This window comes from Eschrichtius robustus, chromosome 6 (assembly GCF_028021215.1).
Source record: "Eschrichtius robustus isolate mEscRob2 chromosome 6, mEscRob2.pri, whole genome shotgun sequence".
Classification (NCBI taxonomy): Eukaryota; Metazoa; Chordata; class Mammalia; order Artiodactyla; family Eschrichtiidae; genus Eschrichtius; species Eschrichtius robustus.
The window spans coordinates 79,628,987-79,644,895 of NC_090829.1; the positions used below are offsets into that span (position 1 = coordinate 79,628,987).

General features: G+C 32.7%; 1 protein-coding gene across 3 annotated transcripts in view; it reads right to left on the minus strand.

Moving 5' to 3' along the window:
* STXBP5L (syntaxin binding protein 5L) overlaps positions 1–15,909 on the minus strand; it is a 359,862-nt gene that overhangs the window by 71,460 nt on the left and 272,493 nt on the right. For 2 of the 3 annotated variants that reach the window (XM_068546656.1, XM_068546657.1), the window contains one exon: positions 2,701–2,766. In XM_068546656.1, the coding sequence (XP_068402757.1) occupies positions 2,701–2,766 (66 nt within the window). Of the gene's footprint in view, positions 1–2,700; positions 2,767–15,751; positions 15,824–15,909 lie in introns of all 3 variants that reach the window. The other variant, XM_068546655.1, reaches the window with a different exon arrangement.

Genomic DNA, 15,909 nt, shown 5'->3' on the forward strand with positions numbered 1-15,909 from the left:
GTCAAAGAAATATAAACAAACTGTTTACTATATAGAAAATACTCTTAATGCAATCATAATATATCAAAAGCTATTACATGTTAAAACAGAGTTCAAAGAGAAATTTAGCCTTGTTTTATCAATATGTAAGAAACAATAAATATAAATGAATTAAGCATCTACCACAAAAAGGTGAAAAAGGAAAAAGTAAAATGAAGGAAAACAGAGGAGATTAATAAATATAAAGCAGAAATCAGTAAGCTAAAAGACAAATTAAAAAAAAAAACAGTAAAACCACTGTTTGGGTTTAAACAGCAAAATAGATCAACTTAGTTACCCTAATTAAAGAAAGGCTCTCAATCTTTTCATATGTGTATTGTATATTTTTAGAAATGTTCCATAATGAAAAAATTTTTCTTTTCAGAGAAAGTACAAATATACAAGATAAGTAACTATAAAGGGTAAATGACAGGGGAATTCTACTAAAATGTTAAAAAGTAGATAACCAATAGTATTTAAATTGTTGGGCATAAGAAGTCCTTAAAAGAAAAGATCAATGATTAGAAAAAAACTGCTCTAAGGCAAGATATACCACAAGCAAAGTTAAAAGTTAAAATTGAGAAAAATATTTGGATCTCATGTCATAAAGGGAAAATCTTCTTAACTTATGAAGAGGACTAATTAATTTAAAAAGAATGAACAACCCTATAGAAAATGGGCAAAGTATATGAATAGATAATTTACAAAAAATATTTAAAGAACTCTTAAATATATAAAAGGGTGTTCAACATCACTTATAATATGTGAGAGGTAAATTGAAACTGCATTGACATATTCTTTTTACCAAATAGACTTGCAAAGATAAAAAAATTTGATAACCAATATTTTCATGTTATTGCTAGAAGGAGAGAGAACTGTTGCAAACCCCAAGAAGAGCAGTTGGGGAATATCTATAAAGATTAAACAGGTGTATACTCTTTGCCCCAGCAACTTCAATTTTAGGAATTTATCTGATAGATATATCTGCACACATTTAAAGTGAGGAATGTACCTAGCTTAGTCACTGTGGCATTGTTTGACATAGCAATAGACTGGTACTAAACTAAGTGTCCTTTAATTGGTAAAATGATTAAATAAATTATAGTACACACATGTAATTCAATATCGTATAAATGTAAATAAGAATAAGAAAATACTTTATGTAATGAAATGGAAAGCAAGATACACTGTAAAGTGAAACAAGCAAAGTACAACGAAGTGCATAATATACTACTTTTGTACAAAACAGAAGGCAAAAGTCTGTTTCTTTTTGGTTTGTTTACAAACACAAATTGCCTGGAAGGATAAACAAGAAACTACCAATAATGTTTATTTTTTCAAGAGAGTAGAAACAATGTATGGGGAAGGACGGGAGGGAAATTTTTTTTATTCCATTTCTTTTTGATATTAGAACCTAATAAATGTATTACTATTCAAATTCAGATTATGGATGAGGATTTAAAGTGAGGTAAAATTAATTGAATTTGATATAGGATATTAAATTATATTTTAATTGAAGATTTCTGACACGGGAAAATATCAAAGTAATATTTTAAGGAGATTAATTTTGCAACATGATATGCAAAATGAATTCTAAGAGAGAGAGATGGAAAATAGACACCTGTTAGAATAATTTTGTAATATTCTAGGTATGGTGTAATAAATACCTATATTAGGATGGTGCCAATGGGAATGCAAAAGAAAGGGTAAATGTATGAGACCATGATTAACATGAAAGCAGTAAAATAAGGATTAAATGGATATGATTAAAACAGAAATTTACACAGGACACAACTAGATTCTATTCAGCCTACATTCCTGAAGAATAACAATAAACACCTAACAACTCTTAAGGAAGTAGATTGAAGAATGTCACAATTCCAGCTGAATTTCTAAAAGTCAAAATTCATTGCTTTATAAAGAGATAACTAAATGTTTATAAATTTGCATGAAGTTAAAAATAAAATATTTAAATAAAATAATTTAAATAAAAAAATAATTTTTTGATACTCTCTGAAAACAGATCTACAATTCAATGTCAAAGATATACCTAATTTTTTGGTGCTTAAAAATTTACACATTACTATGTGTATATTATAGAAAAATCAGGTAAATAAAAATTTTTTTAAAAGCAAATTATTCACAATGCTAACACCCAACAATTTGTACTATACCCTTTTTTTCCACAGACATTAAAAACTTATTCCTAAGAACCTTTATACTCATATTTTTAATATAATGGGCTCACAACATATATTATCATTTTTCTTTTGCCAATGAATATACATGTTTCAAAACTATGATCCAGAGGGATGGTTTCATATGTTACTGCACCTACAGTATATATTTCCCACTAATTCAGCTCTAGCTATGAGAGAGTTTCTGTATAATATTATAATTTTTACTTAGCATTATTAATATATCTGCAAAATAACTTCCTTTAAAATGTCTTTAAAAGTATTACACTCATACCTCTGATCTTAATTTTTTGGGAAGCAATAAATATTTTAAGACATTTATTTCTATTTTATTTTGGAATAGAATTTGCTTATGGTTAAATTTCAAAATGAAATTATACCTAATTACCAAAATTATGAATTTCTCAAGAATTATGAAGATAAAGCAGTAGATTACTGCAGTGAAGTAATCTTCAGAAGACTGAAAAATACCACTCATGTTTACCTGGAGTGGGAGACTTGCAACGCTCAAGTTCCAGGGGAACTGGACTGTCATTCAGCTCAGTTAAACCTGAAAATGAAATGACAAAAAATGAGAAAATTTGCTAAAATTTTGTAGATAATTCTTATTAATTCCTAGAAGTTTTAAAAGGTTTTATTTTTCCCCTGTGAGAACTTATCTATGCTTATGTTATGACAAGTATTTTGGAAAATTTTAACAATGACATAGGAAAAAATAAGCAATAACTAACTGATATATAAAGGGTAATTGAATATGATGGTGGAAAGATATAATATTCCTTTTCTTATTTTTTCATATGAAGTAACTATTTTAGTAAATGATGTAGTTTCATCTGAAAATAGACCAAGAAAAACATGAAGTAGAAGGGGTTTTTAAAAAGATCTAATCAAATCTTCCACTTCCAAGAGAAACGGTTATTGGCTTTTTAAAAGACCTGCAAGGAGGTATAACAAATTTTGAATATTATACCTATTTATAAAAATGCAGTATTGTATAGTAAATACTCAATGATTTGTTCAATGGTATCAAATTCCTTCTTATAATAAGCACTATATTTTTCTCATTTCTAATATTTCTTATATTCTATTGTCACTTTCCTGAAAAATATAAGGATAGGCACAATAGATTAATAAACATTTTGTAATTCCCACTATCTGCCAGTCTGCATTCCTGTGGCATTCACAAAATATCCTTAAGGTTTTCCTACCCTTATTGGAGAGTTTCATATTTTTTCTTTGTAAATAAATATTCAGAGTTTCTACTTTAATGTAAATCCCCATACCCAGGGGTACTTAAGAGCCATTGTAGATTACCCAAACCATCTTTATTCATATTCCTTTCCACCACCCCCTTCTTTATATAATTTGTACCAATAAACTTGCTGTAGGTTCAAAAAATCATAGAATTTTAGAAAATGTCCATTGTCACACTCTATCCCAACCCTTACGTTTTATAAATAAGAAACTGTTAGTTCGGAGAGTTTAAACTATTTAAGGTTACAAAACTGAGTAGTGCCAAATCTTCAATAGAATTCTTTACATATTTTGCTTAAGAGTCTTTTGTTGGAAGTAGGTATTGTGAATATTTTCCTCCATTTGTGACTTATCTTTCCATTTTCTTGGTGACAGTAAGATGTCTTTTGATGAGCAAAAGATTAATTTACCTTAAGGGCAATTTATTGATTTTTTTCTTTTATTTTGAATTTTTTTTTGATTCCTGTATAAGTAATCATTGCCTACCCCATGGTAATGAAAATATCACTCTTTGTTTTCTCAAGAAACTTTTTTAATTTTTAGCTTTCATTTACAGGACTATAAATCATCTCAAGTTAATTTTGATTATGGTGTGAGGTAGGGATTAAGGTCCATTTTCCCCCTATCTATTTGCCCAGTTGTTCATGATTATTTGTTAAAAAGATTTTCCTTCCTCATTGATTTGTGTTAGTGCCTTAGTCAAAAATAAATTGACCATGTATGTGTGGGTCAATTTCTGGATTCTCTATTCTGTAATCATTGGTCTATTTGTCTTTTTTTTTTTTTTTTTTTTTGACTACCACACTATCTAATTAATGCAGGTTTATATTACATCCTGTAATCAGGAAGTGAAATCTTCCAACTTTGTTCTTTTGCAAAAGTGTTTTAGTTATTCTAGATTCTTTGCATTTCTACATACATTTTAAAATCAGTTTGTCAATTTCTATAAAAAAGATATGCTAGATTATTATTGAGTTGTGATAAATCTATAGATAATTTGGTAGAATAAATATCTTAAAAATATTGAGTCTTCCAACCCATAAAGATGGTATCTCCTCCATTTAAATAATGTATAAACATTTTCTTTCTGTAGATTTGAGTGTACAGGTCTTATACATGGCATTTTTCAAGTCTTCTACTTCCTCTTTGGTCTTCTGCCTAGTTCTCGTATTATATTTAAAAGTGGAGTATTAAAATTACCAATAATTATTGTCAAATTGTCTATTTATCCCTTTGATTCTGTCAGATATTGCTTCATGTACTTTGTAGCTCTGTTGTCAGGCGCATATATTTATAATTGTTATATCTTTTTGATATATTGACCATTTTATCATTTTAAATTGTCCGTCTTTAGTGAAATTTTTTGATTTAAAATCTATTTTGTCTGATATTAGTAGAGCTATTAGATTACTGATCTGAGATCTTTCTTTTTTCTAATTTAAGCTTCTAATGTTCTAAATTTTCCATTAGGCACTACCTTAGTAACATCTCAATATCACAAATTTTGATATTTTGTGCTTACACTTTCACTAAGTTAAACATATTTTTAAAATTCCCTTGTGATTTCTTTTTTAAGAGACGAGCTATTCTTAATTTTCAAATATTTGGGAATTTTAAGACATATTTCTGTTACTGATTTCTAATTTAATTTCTTTTATGATCAGAGAACTTACTCTGCTTGATTTTAATTCTTTATTGTTTCATGACTCAGTCTATATTTGTGAATATTCCACATCTAATGAAAAAAATGCACATTTTCATTAGTGTGATGTAGGTGTCTATTTATGTCAGTTAGGCCAATTTGGTTAAGAGAGTTGCTTAAGTTTTTTACAGCCTTACCAATTTTTGTCCTTAGACAACTCAAGTGAAGTGCTAATCAATCAGATTCTACACAGTACTGAATTGAACTAGGGCTGGTCTGCAGCTTTACTTAGATTAGGTTTCCCTTCAAAATCTCTTTGCTCCTCAATCCAACACTCAAACTTCCCTAACCCTTCCTCAAGGGGCTGATTCCTAATTTTCCCAGTATTTGTGCAGAAAGAGGGTTGAGATGCAGTTTCAGATAGTTTAATTCAGCTTGGGTCAAATTCTATAATAACCCCTGAATGCAAGCACTTTGAGACTGCATAAATTCTCTGTGCTTTCTTATTTGCTGCCACTCTCTCAGAAAAATTCTGAGAGTGGTGGGGTTAGTTGGCAGAGAATTGCCAAACTGAATAATTTTGTGTTTAGAGCTATTTCAGATTCCCACTCAAAAGTTCAGTCCAGATAGTCATTAAACCTATAGTTGTTCCTATTCTTTGCAGTCTGTCCATCTATAGAAGGCCCATTCCTTTCCTGACCTGTGTCCAGCTCAGTCACTTGCCCCAGGTATAAAAGCAGCTGCAGTTTTCTGCTTATCTATGAATGGCTCTTATCTCTCTGGAATTCAGTTAATCAAGGCTTCTTTGAATCCACCACTCTTCAGAAGCCTCGGTAGAAAAGTATAATTTTAATTTTATCATTGTTATTATCATAGGATTTTATTATTATTGTTGTCGTCATTGTTACCATAGGGATGAAGAATTTTTATATCTTTCAACATCCTATCTGGAAATGGAAAGCCCCTCCACTTAAATCTACTTTCTTGGAAATACTGTTAAAGCTGTATTGAAGGCATGTGGAACAAAGGAATGGAAACCAGGTAAACTGGTTAATCCATTACTGACACTAGTAGGTATTCACTGAAGTGCTCAGGGTAATGCCAAATAATTGTGCTTTTCCTCATAATATATTGAACACTCAATGGTGAGATTTCCCAAAGATTATGTAGAGAAAGTTATGTCTGATATATGGATAAAGTAAAGCAAATTGACAACTAAATTTGGAAGATTTGTATAGTGATTTCATTAGAAAATAGTAAATCCCGGTTAAGATCAGATAGAGATATTTTATGGTAAATAAATAATTGAATATCAGAAGACAAAACCCCCTTGGGTGCAATGAGTTATATCAACATTTATTTAAAGATTTCTAAGAATATATACCTATAATGTGTCTTACTGGATAATTTAATCAATATCGTATTTGAAGTAGCAACTTGTGAATGTTAAATAAAATACCAATATTCTTTAGGAGACTAATACCCAGTGTACAAATGTCTTCACATATATAAATAGTCTACACTTTGGGAATGTTCTTACCAAATTACCATTTACCATATAAACTTCTCTGGTCTCAATGCTTTCAAATTTGATTGACATTTTAGCCAGATAAATTTTTTGTTGTGGGGTGATATATTGTAGGATGTTTATCAGCATCTATGGCTTCTACCCACTAGATGCCAGTAGAGCACTCCTCCCCCAATTGTGACAACAAAAAATGTTTCCAGAGATTGCCAAATATCCTCTGGAGGACAAAATCATGCCGGGTTGAGAACCACTGCCCTAAGTTATATTAGCTGTTTTATTTGTTCGAGTCACATTGAAATTACTGTTAAACTAAACTCTAGAAAACTCGCATATATTACTAAGTAATACCTCCCCTATTTTTAGTTTCTTTGTTCATTTTTTTAGAATTCAAAGATGGAACCTTATATTTTACCTACTAATTACAGATCAGTGTGCTTTTCAATACAAAGTTTGGAGTAAGAAAACACTGTAAAACTGATTTCAAAAAGAAAGGAAACCTATTAAAATACAGAACTGAAAAACAGAGATGTAAAAATCACTTGTTTCATTTCTCAACCAAATCATACATTTTGTAACTTATCCCTCTGATTCTGTAGCTTTCTCCTTTTCTTTTATGTACCTCTCTATTACAATAGAGAAAACTTCCTGTTAAATACTAATCTTTGTACATATGCTCTGATTTCCTCTCCCTTAACTTTCTGAAGGATTTTGCTTCTTTAGTTATTATTTCCTCTGTCCCCTACCACCAATCTGTCTTTCTCTACGGATCATTCAATATTCACATCAACTTTAAAATATGCTCTTTACCTAAAATGAAAAAAATCCTTCTTTTAACACTTTATTCCAATGCAGGTACTGACCTATTTTTTGGCACCCCTTCATAACCAAACATCTCAAAAGAGTTATTTACTTGTGCTGTTTCCTCACTTGCCACTCCTTAGTCTAATATAATTGTGGCTTCTATCCCAATATTTTTCCAAAACTACTTTTTAGAGAGTCACTAATAACCTTCACAGCACAACACCCACTAGACCCTTTTCTAAGCTTACCCTACTTATCCTATCTGTAGCATTTGATGTGGCTGACCACTTCTTGAAACACTCCCCTTTAATTTGGCTTCTGCAATAGTCTCCTCATTTCTCCTCTTCTCTCTGGCAAGTCCTCTCTGCCAGCTACTCTTCTTCCTTTGGAAATTAAATGTTGAAATTCCTGTTTCTTTATCCACAAGCCCCCTCTTCCCTTCTTCTGCTCCCTCCATGCCTACATAACTTTATTCCCATGCCATTACATACTAAATTACAGCCCTGATATTCAGATTTGTTTACCTGTCCACTTATCGTCTTCACTTGGATAAACAATACACACCAAAATTTAACATGTCTAAAACCGAACTCTATTCCCTATCAACATACTGTGCCCCAACCCTAGCTTCTTCATCTTTGTAAATAATATCATGACAGTCATTGGCTCAAGCCCAAATTTGGAAATAATCTTTGATTCCACTTTCTAATCTCCCAAATTGAATTATAATTAGTAGCTCTGTAAGTGATTCTTGCACCTATCTTTTTTCTCCACAACAGTGCTATCACCCTGGCCAAAGCTACCTTCATTTCCTGCCTGGAGTATAATATTGGCCTCCCAACTGGTATACTGGCTCTCATTCTTTTTGGCCCCACAATATTTTCTTCATTCAGCAGTGTGGATAACATTTTTAAGATATAAATCAAAGCATATCATTTTCTTGCTCAAAACAGAATTTCTTATAATTGCTTTAGAAGTTTGTATGATCTTGTCCCTGCTCATCTAGACATCAAAATCTTAACCCACTTTCCCTCTCAATCACTACACCCCAAGCCTCCTTGACCTTCTATTTCTAGAAGACAGTTAAAGTCCTTAACCACCTTAGAACCTTCATTATAAGCTGTTCATTCTGCCTGGAATACACTGCTCCCTGCCCTTCATGTGCCTAGTTCTCTTTTAAAAAATAACTCTTTGAGGTTCAACTGACATATTTATAAAGTATTTAGTTTGATAAATCTTGAAATATGTATACCCTTGTGAAACCATCTCTACAATCAAGATAATAAATGTATCCAAGAGTTTCTTTGTGTCCTTTTGTAACCCTGTCTTCCAGCCCTCTCCATATCAGCCCCTTCCCCATCCCCATGCAACCATGGGTCTGCTTTCTGTCACTCTGCATTAGTTTTCATTTCCTAGAATTTTATATAAATGGAATCATACAGTATCTGCCCTTTTTTGTCTGGTTTCTCTAACTCAATGTAAGACTCATTATTTTGAGATTCATCCATGGTATAGCACATATCAATAGTGCATACCTTTTTATTACTGCGTAGTAAATCATTGAACAAACATACGAGATTTCTTTATTCATTTAGTTTTCGACGGAGACTTTAGTTGTTTTAGTTTTTGATTACTAAAGATATTTGAATTTTTGGCTGCTATGAATGTCTTTGTATGGATATATGCTTTCATTTATCTAGGGTAAATAACTAGATGTAAAGTGGCTAGGTCATATTATAGGTGTATGTTTAAATCTTTAGAATCTGCCAAATGGTTATACCATTGTACATCCCCACCAGTAGTGTGTAAGAGATTCTATTTCTTCTACATTCTTGCCAGTACTTGGTATGATCAGTCTTTTAAATTATAGTCATGATAATAGATGTATTATTATATCTCATTGTACTTTTAATTTGATTTTCTTAATAATGAATGTTTTTGAGTATCTTTTCATATGCTTATTTTTATCACTATATTTTCATTTGTGAATTATTTATTCAAATCTTTGGCCTATATTTTTATTGGGTTGCTTGCTCATTATTGAGTTCTGAGAAATTAAAAAATGTATTCTAGATACAAGTCCTTTATCAGATATATGCTTTGCAAATATTTTCTCCTAGTCCATGGCTTAACTTTTCTCTCTCAAAACAGTGTCTTTTAAAGAGCAGACATTTTTACTTTTGAAAAAATCCAATTTATCCATACGTTTGTTGTTTTATGGAGCATGTCACTGGATATTATCTAAAACACTTTTGCCTAACCTAAGGTAACAAAATTTTTCTCCTTTCTTCCTAGATTTATGGTTTTAGGTTTTATATTAAAGCTTATGATCCATTGTAAGTTAACTGTTAAAAATATAGTACAAAGTATGGAGCAAAGTTATTTTTTTTACAAAAGGACATTCAATTGTTTAAATATCATTTGTAGAAAAGACTATGCTTTCTCTGCTTAACTACCTTTGCACCTTTGTAAAAAATCGGTTGTCCATATATGTGTAGATGTATTTCTAGAGTCTGTTGAGTTCCATTGACATATTTGTCTTTGGACCAATACCAACCTGACTCAATAACACACTAAATTTTTAAAAAGTCTTGAAATTAGGTAGTGTTGGTTCTCCAAGATTGTTCTTTTTAAAAGCTGTTTTGGCTACTCTAAATCCTTTGCATATCTATATGGACTTTAGAATCAGTTTGTCAATTTCTATTAAAAAGTCTGCTGGATATTTATTGGGATTGTATTGAACTATGGATCAATTGGGAGAGAACTGATATCTTAATAATATTGAGACATGTAATTTTTCATTTTTTAAGGTCTTCTTTAACTTCTCTCAGAAATGTTTTCTGGTTTTCAATGCATGGGTCTTTCACACCTGTTGTTTAATTTATGGCTAAGTGTTGCAGGTTGACAGAAATAAAATTGATTTTTGTATACTGACCTTATATCCTATACTTTGTTAAACTCACTTACTAGTTCTAGTAGCTCTTTCGTAGACTTCATTAGATTTTCTTCATAGATGATCATGTTGTCTATGAAAAAATGATGATTTAACTTCTTTTCCAATCTGGATAACTTTTATTTCTTTTTCTTGCCTGACTACACTGGCTAGAATCCCCAGTACAATGTTAATTAGAAGCGGATGTGAATTATATATATATATATATATATATATATATATATATATATATATATATATACACACACATACATATATACATACATATATATATATATTTTTTTTTTTTTTTTTTTTTTTTTAGTCTGCCTGGTGGGAAAAAATAGGCACTATTCCCTTTGTTTGAGTGTTGGGTACCATTTCCTTTAATCCTTTCAGATGGTTCTTTACCTATCCCTGGGTAGCTACATCATACGTATGTGTTGATCTGTTGGAGGAGGAAACTGTAGATCTCTGGGATCCTCTCTTTAGGAGCTGTAGCTGCTTTGGTTTCCCCAGTTTCTCATCTCCATCTTCTCAGCATAAGGAGTTGACTGGTTTCCTCTTGGGTTTCCCCTTCTCCCTTTGCTGCAGTCTAGAAACTCTCTCAGGGCAGTAGAGAGGTATGGTTATAGGGTTCACTTCTTTTGTTTCTTTTTTTTTTTTTTAGTGTTGTTAACCATTCTTTAATTTAATGTTGTTACCATTCTTTTTTTTTTTTTTTTTTTTATTTATTTTTAGCTGTGTTGAGTCTTCGTTTCTGTGCGAGGGCTTTCTCTATTTGCAGCGAGCGGGGGCCACTCTTCATCGCGGTGCGTGGGCCTCTCACTGTCGCGGCCTCTCTTGTTGCGGAGCACAAGCTCCAGACGCGCAGGCTCAGTAGCTGTGGCTTACGGGCCTAGTTGCTCCGCGGCATGTGGGATCTTCCCAGACCAGGGCTCGAACCCGTGTCCCCTGCATTAGCAGGCAGATTCTCAACCACTGCACCACCAGGGAAGCCCCACTTCTTTTGTTTCTTATCTGTCAGAAATTACTGTTCTTCATTGTCTGATGTCCCATATCTTAAAAAGCACAGCTTCATTTATTATGGCTGTTTCTGTTTATTTGAGGCAGGATGTTAAATCTTGTCCCTGTTACTCTACCTTGGTCAGAAGTGTAAGTTCAAAGCTTTGTCTGATTCCTTCTTATCTTGTAAGGTTTCACTTAAATATTTCCCCCTCAGACAGGCCCTTCCCTAACAACACTCTCAAAAATAGGTCCAACTTTTCCACGTCTAATTTTTTTCTTTCATAGGATTGCTTCCTTTTTTCAACTATAATTGTATATCTATGAATTTCTTTATATGTTTTCTCTTATAAATTGAGGGAAGAGACTATAATTATTTCATTCATCATTATATATCTACTGCCTAAAAAATGTTCACACAGAAGATGCTTAATAAAATATTTTTTAAATAAATGGACTTTTCCCATTTATTGTTTACCATAATTTTTGCCAGTTTTCGTTCCTTGAGGCATTCCTCTTATTCTTTGTTTTACTCCTCCTCCATTCTTGACTTTCTCCATTCATTTTTTTAAAAATAAATTTATTTTATTTATTTTTGGCTGCGTTGGGTCTTTGTTGCTGCGCGCAGGCTTTCTCTAGTTGCAGCAAGTGGGGGCTACTCTTCGTTGCGGTGCCCAGGATTCTCATCACGGTGGCTTCTCTTGTTGTGGAGCATGGGCTCTAGGCTCGTGGGCTTCAGTTGTGGCATGTGGGCTCAGTAGTTGTGGCTCACGGGTTTAGTTGCTCCGTGGCATGTGAGATCTTCCCGGACCAGGGCTTGATCCTGTATCCCCTGCATTGGCAGGCAGATTCTTAACCACTGCGCCACCAGGGAAGCCCGCTCCATTCATTTTTGAAAATGTTTATTTGCCTCTCTTTGCTAGTTTTATTTTCCCCTTTTCTTTCAGTTTTTCTTTATGTTTCTGATTTGTGTTTCCAGGATCTGTTATGACTCCCCACACTCTGAACAAACTATGCAGTGAAAGAGAGAAAATGTCTGTATATAGGACGGAAACTCTCCAAAGGATTCCCCAATGCATAACTAGAAATTGATGCATAAGCACCTTTTCTGACAATGTTCTACCTTAAGCATACCTTTCAAACCTCCTTTGTTTCAAATGGTATGTTATCAATTTTTAACTAGCAGAATTTGTCATTATAACAAGTAGAAAGAGCACTAGGTGATGAGGCAGCTGACTGGATGTTAGCCCTAAATTCTTCCATAGATTTGTTGTATTCTGGAAAGGTTATTTAACCTGTGACGTGGTTTCTATTATAATAATAATAATGTCTAATATTTATAGAAGTGCAATTACAAACACTAATCTTGAAAAGTTCCAAAAGTCTCTAAGGGGAAAGTAGGGATTATGATTTTTACTTTATATATGAGAAAAAAGAAACTCAGAGCAGTTAAATGACTTGCTTAAGATTATAAATGTAATGAGTAGTCAATAAGAAGAAAAGGCAGAACTTGATATAAACCTTCTCACCCTATGTCTCTTGCTCTTTCCAAAGCATTTCTTTGCATCTACAAATCAATCATAGTCCTGTGGAAGACACAGAACATCTTTTATGGCCTTCTGAGGACTTGATTTTACTCCTGTCTGTCTTGACACTTTAATTCTTTGTTTAGAAGAAACTATGATTTCTTTTGCAAAATTCCTGTGAACCCAGAAGCCATGTCTACTCTCATTTATCAAATTTGAAAAGTCCGCTGGCTATTCATGTGAGCAAAGAGTCTCCTGTCATGCTCTATCTATCTCAGTACCATCATCGACTTGCTGAGCTCATACTTGTGCTGGGTGTAGAGGATAATAACAATTTTAGATATGGTCTTCAGGTTCTTATCATGCATTTATAAAGGTAGAGCATATGCATAAAAATACAAACAAATCTAAATACCAATTAAATGGTTCAGACACTACTGTGTAGAAGCCTGTACACCTGTAGGCACTATAGACATTTAAATTAAGGAATTGGTGCAAAGGGCTCTAATGGCAGCAGGAAAGGTTTACTATAGGGAGTGAAATCTAAGGAAAGTTTCCAGAGAGTTGCCAGGAGAGTTTCACTTATAAGTAAATTATAAGTGTAGTAAGATACATACACTGGCTTAAGAGGAGTGTTTTTATAGGAGTAGTAGAAAATTCATTTGAAGATGCAGATAAGAATTATATTTTAGAGTACCCTGAATGAAGGTTTAAAATCTTGGCTTTTTTATTCTGAAGGCAACATAAGATTATTGAAGTAATGACATTTAACCTTAATATCATGGTTGATATTGTAGAATTCAGATTAACTAAGAGCCTGCTTCTTATCCTCAGTATCCAACTTCTTTTTACTATAAAAGCATTACGTGTTTATTATAGAAATACCATAAAATACATTAAAAGAAATTTATAAAATCTACAATCTCATGTTCCAGAAACTTTTTCTATCTGTACAGATGGATGCATTCTCACACACACACACAGTAGGGGGATTCTACCTTGAGAAGGCTAAACTAGGATTCTGAAGTCTGAGTATGTGTGTTAAACCACCTGGAAACTATTTTCAGCAAAGGTTTTGGCTGATACTGTTTAGGTGGTAGGGGATGGGTAACGAATAATAGTATAGGGGAGAGGTCAGCAAATTTATGTGAGGAGCAAGACAATAAATATTTAGGTCTCATGGGCCATATGGTTTCTTTTTTTTTTTTTTTTTCAGGTGGGCAATTTTTTTTTTTTTAACATCTTTATTAGAGTATAATTGCTTTACAATGGTGTGTCAGTTTCTGCTTTATAACAAAGTGAATCAGTTATACATATACATATGTCCCCATATCTCTTCCCTCTTGCATCTCCCTCCCTCCCACTCTCCCTATCCCACTCCTCTAGGTGGTCACAAAGCAAGAGCTGATCTCCCTGTGCTATGTGGTTGCTTCCCACTAGCTAGCTATTTTACGTTTGGTAGTGTATATATATGTCCATGCCACTCTCTCACTTTGTCTCAGCTTACCCTTCCCCCTCCCCATACCCTCAAGTCCATTCTCTAGGGGCCATATGGTTTCTGTTGCAACTACTCAACTCTGCCATTGTAGTTTAGAAGCAGCCAGAAACAATATGTAAATGAATGAGTTTGTCTGTGTTCCAATATAACTTTTATGGAAATTTTAATTATGGAAACTAAAATTTCGTATAATTTTCAGGTGTCAAGAAATGTTATCATAATACCTAATAAGTTTCTGTTTTAGTAACAGCAGAAGCCAACACAGATATGTGTTCTATCACAAGGCACCAGGAGTAGAGGCGGTGGGAAGCACTCAAAAAGGGGGTGCTCAGAGTAGAAAACTAGAGAATAGTTCCGAGCAAAAATAAGTCACCCTCTACACCCCAGAAAAATTTTAAGGCTTTCACAGGTACTGACTTCCTGTAGCTAATGGAACACAAAATTTTAGGTTTTTATAAGTGATGTAATTCCATTAAGTATGTACAAGCTGGTGAGGTGAGGTCTGAAGAAATTCAGGATACAAGCAACAAACATGTATGTGTCCATATATATATTTTATACAAATATGAGATCGTCTTATATGTATTAAGTAAAGTTCTTTTTAAACAAACATATTGATTAACATATTATATACATCTTCTCATGTCAATAAATATTCACCCATAATATCACTAGTATCATGTGCACCTCCAATCATACCCTCACTCCCCACTCTTTCTGCACCATTTAATAGAATATCTGACACACCATCTTCAGATTTGCATTTGCTACCATGGTAAATGTTAATATTAGTGACTTTTATTTGTGACCTTAATTCCCCAGTTTCACAGTGTTTGTTTCCTAAAATCACTATAGAAATGTGTGTTTGTATATTCTATTTTAATGAAAAGCATCAGAAATGCTACCTCTAAGAAATCTAATTACATTAGAAAAAGCAAGTATTGTGTCCTTGGTTACAATAATTTTATAAAATGGCCAAAGGCATAAGGTTTCCAAAATAAGCATTCAATTATTATTGATGCTAGAATATCAGGTTTATTATTTACAAGGACACCATGGCTCTTCCTCCTCAAAACAAAAGACAATCGCTCTTGGACTAATAGCACATGGTACACATGGTTTGAAATAAACACTGAAACAATGAATATGGGTAAATGGGTATATAACTATTTGAAATATTTATATAATTTTTATTAAAATTATCAGGTTGCATTTCCATAACAAAACAAAAATTTGCATGCATGCTGAATGTGTTTTTAAAAACACATTACTGAGCACAGATATATGGATTTAACTCAAGCATTATGACTTTAAAAAAAAGCTATTTGCCTAACCTTTATAGAACTTACTCTGATAGGAAGTACGGATCCGTTTCGTTAAATCAGGATAAAAGTTAGACAGGCCACGCATGCAAAAGTTGTCTTTGGAACATGCCAGAACACCAGCATCAGCAGCAGGCAGAAGAAAGAGAGAAAAATAGTCTAAAGTGAAAGGAAGTGATATCATA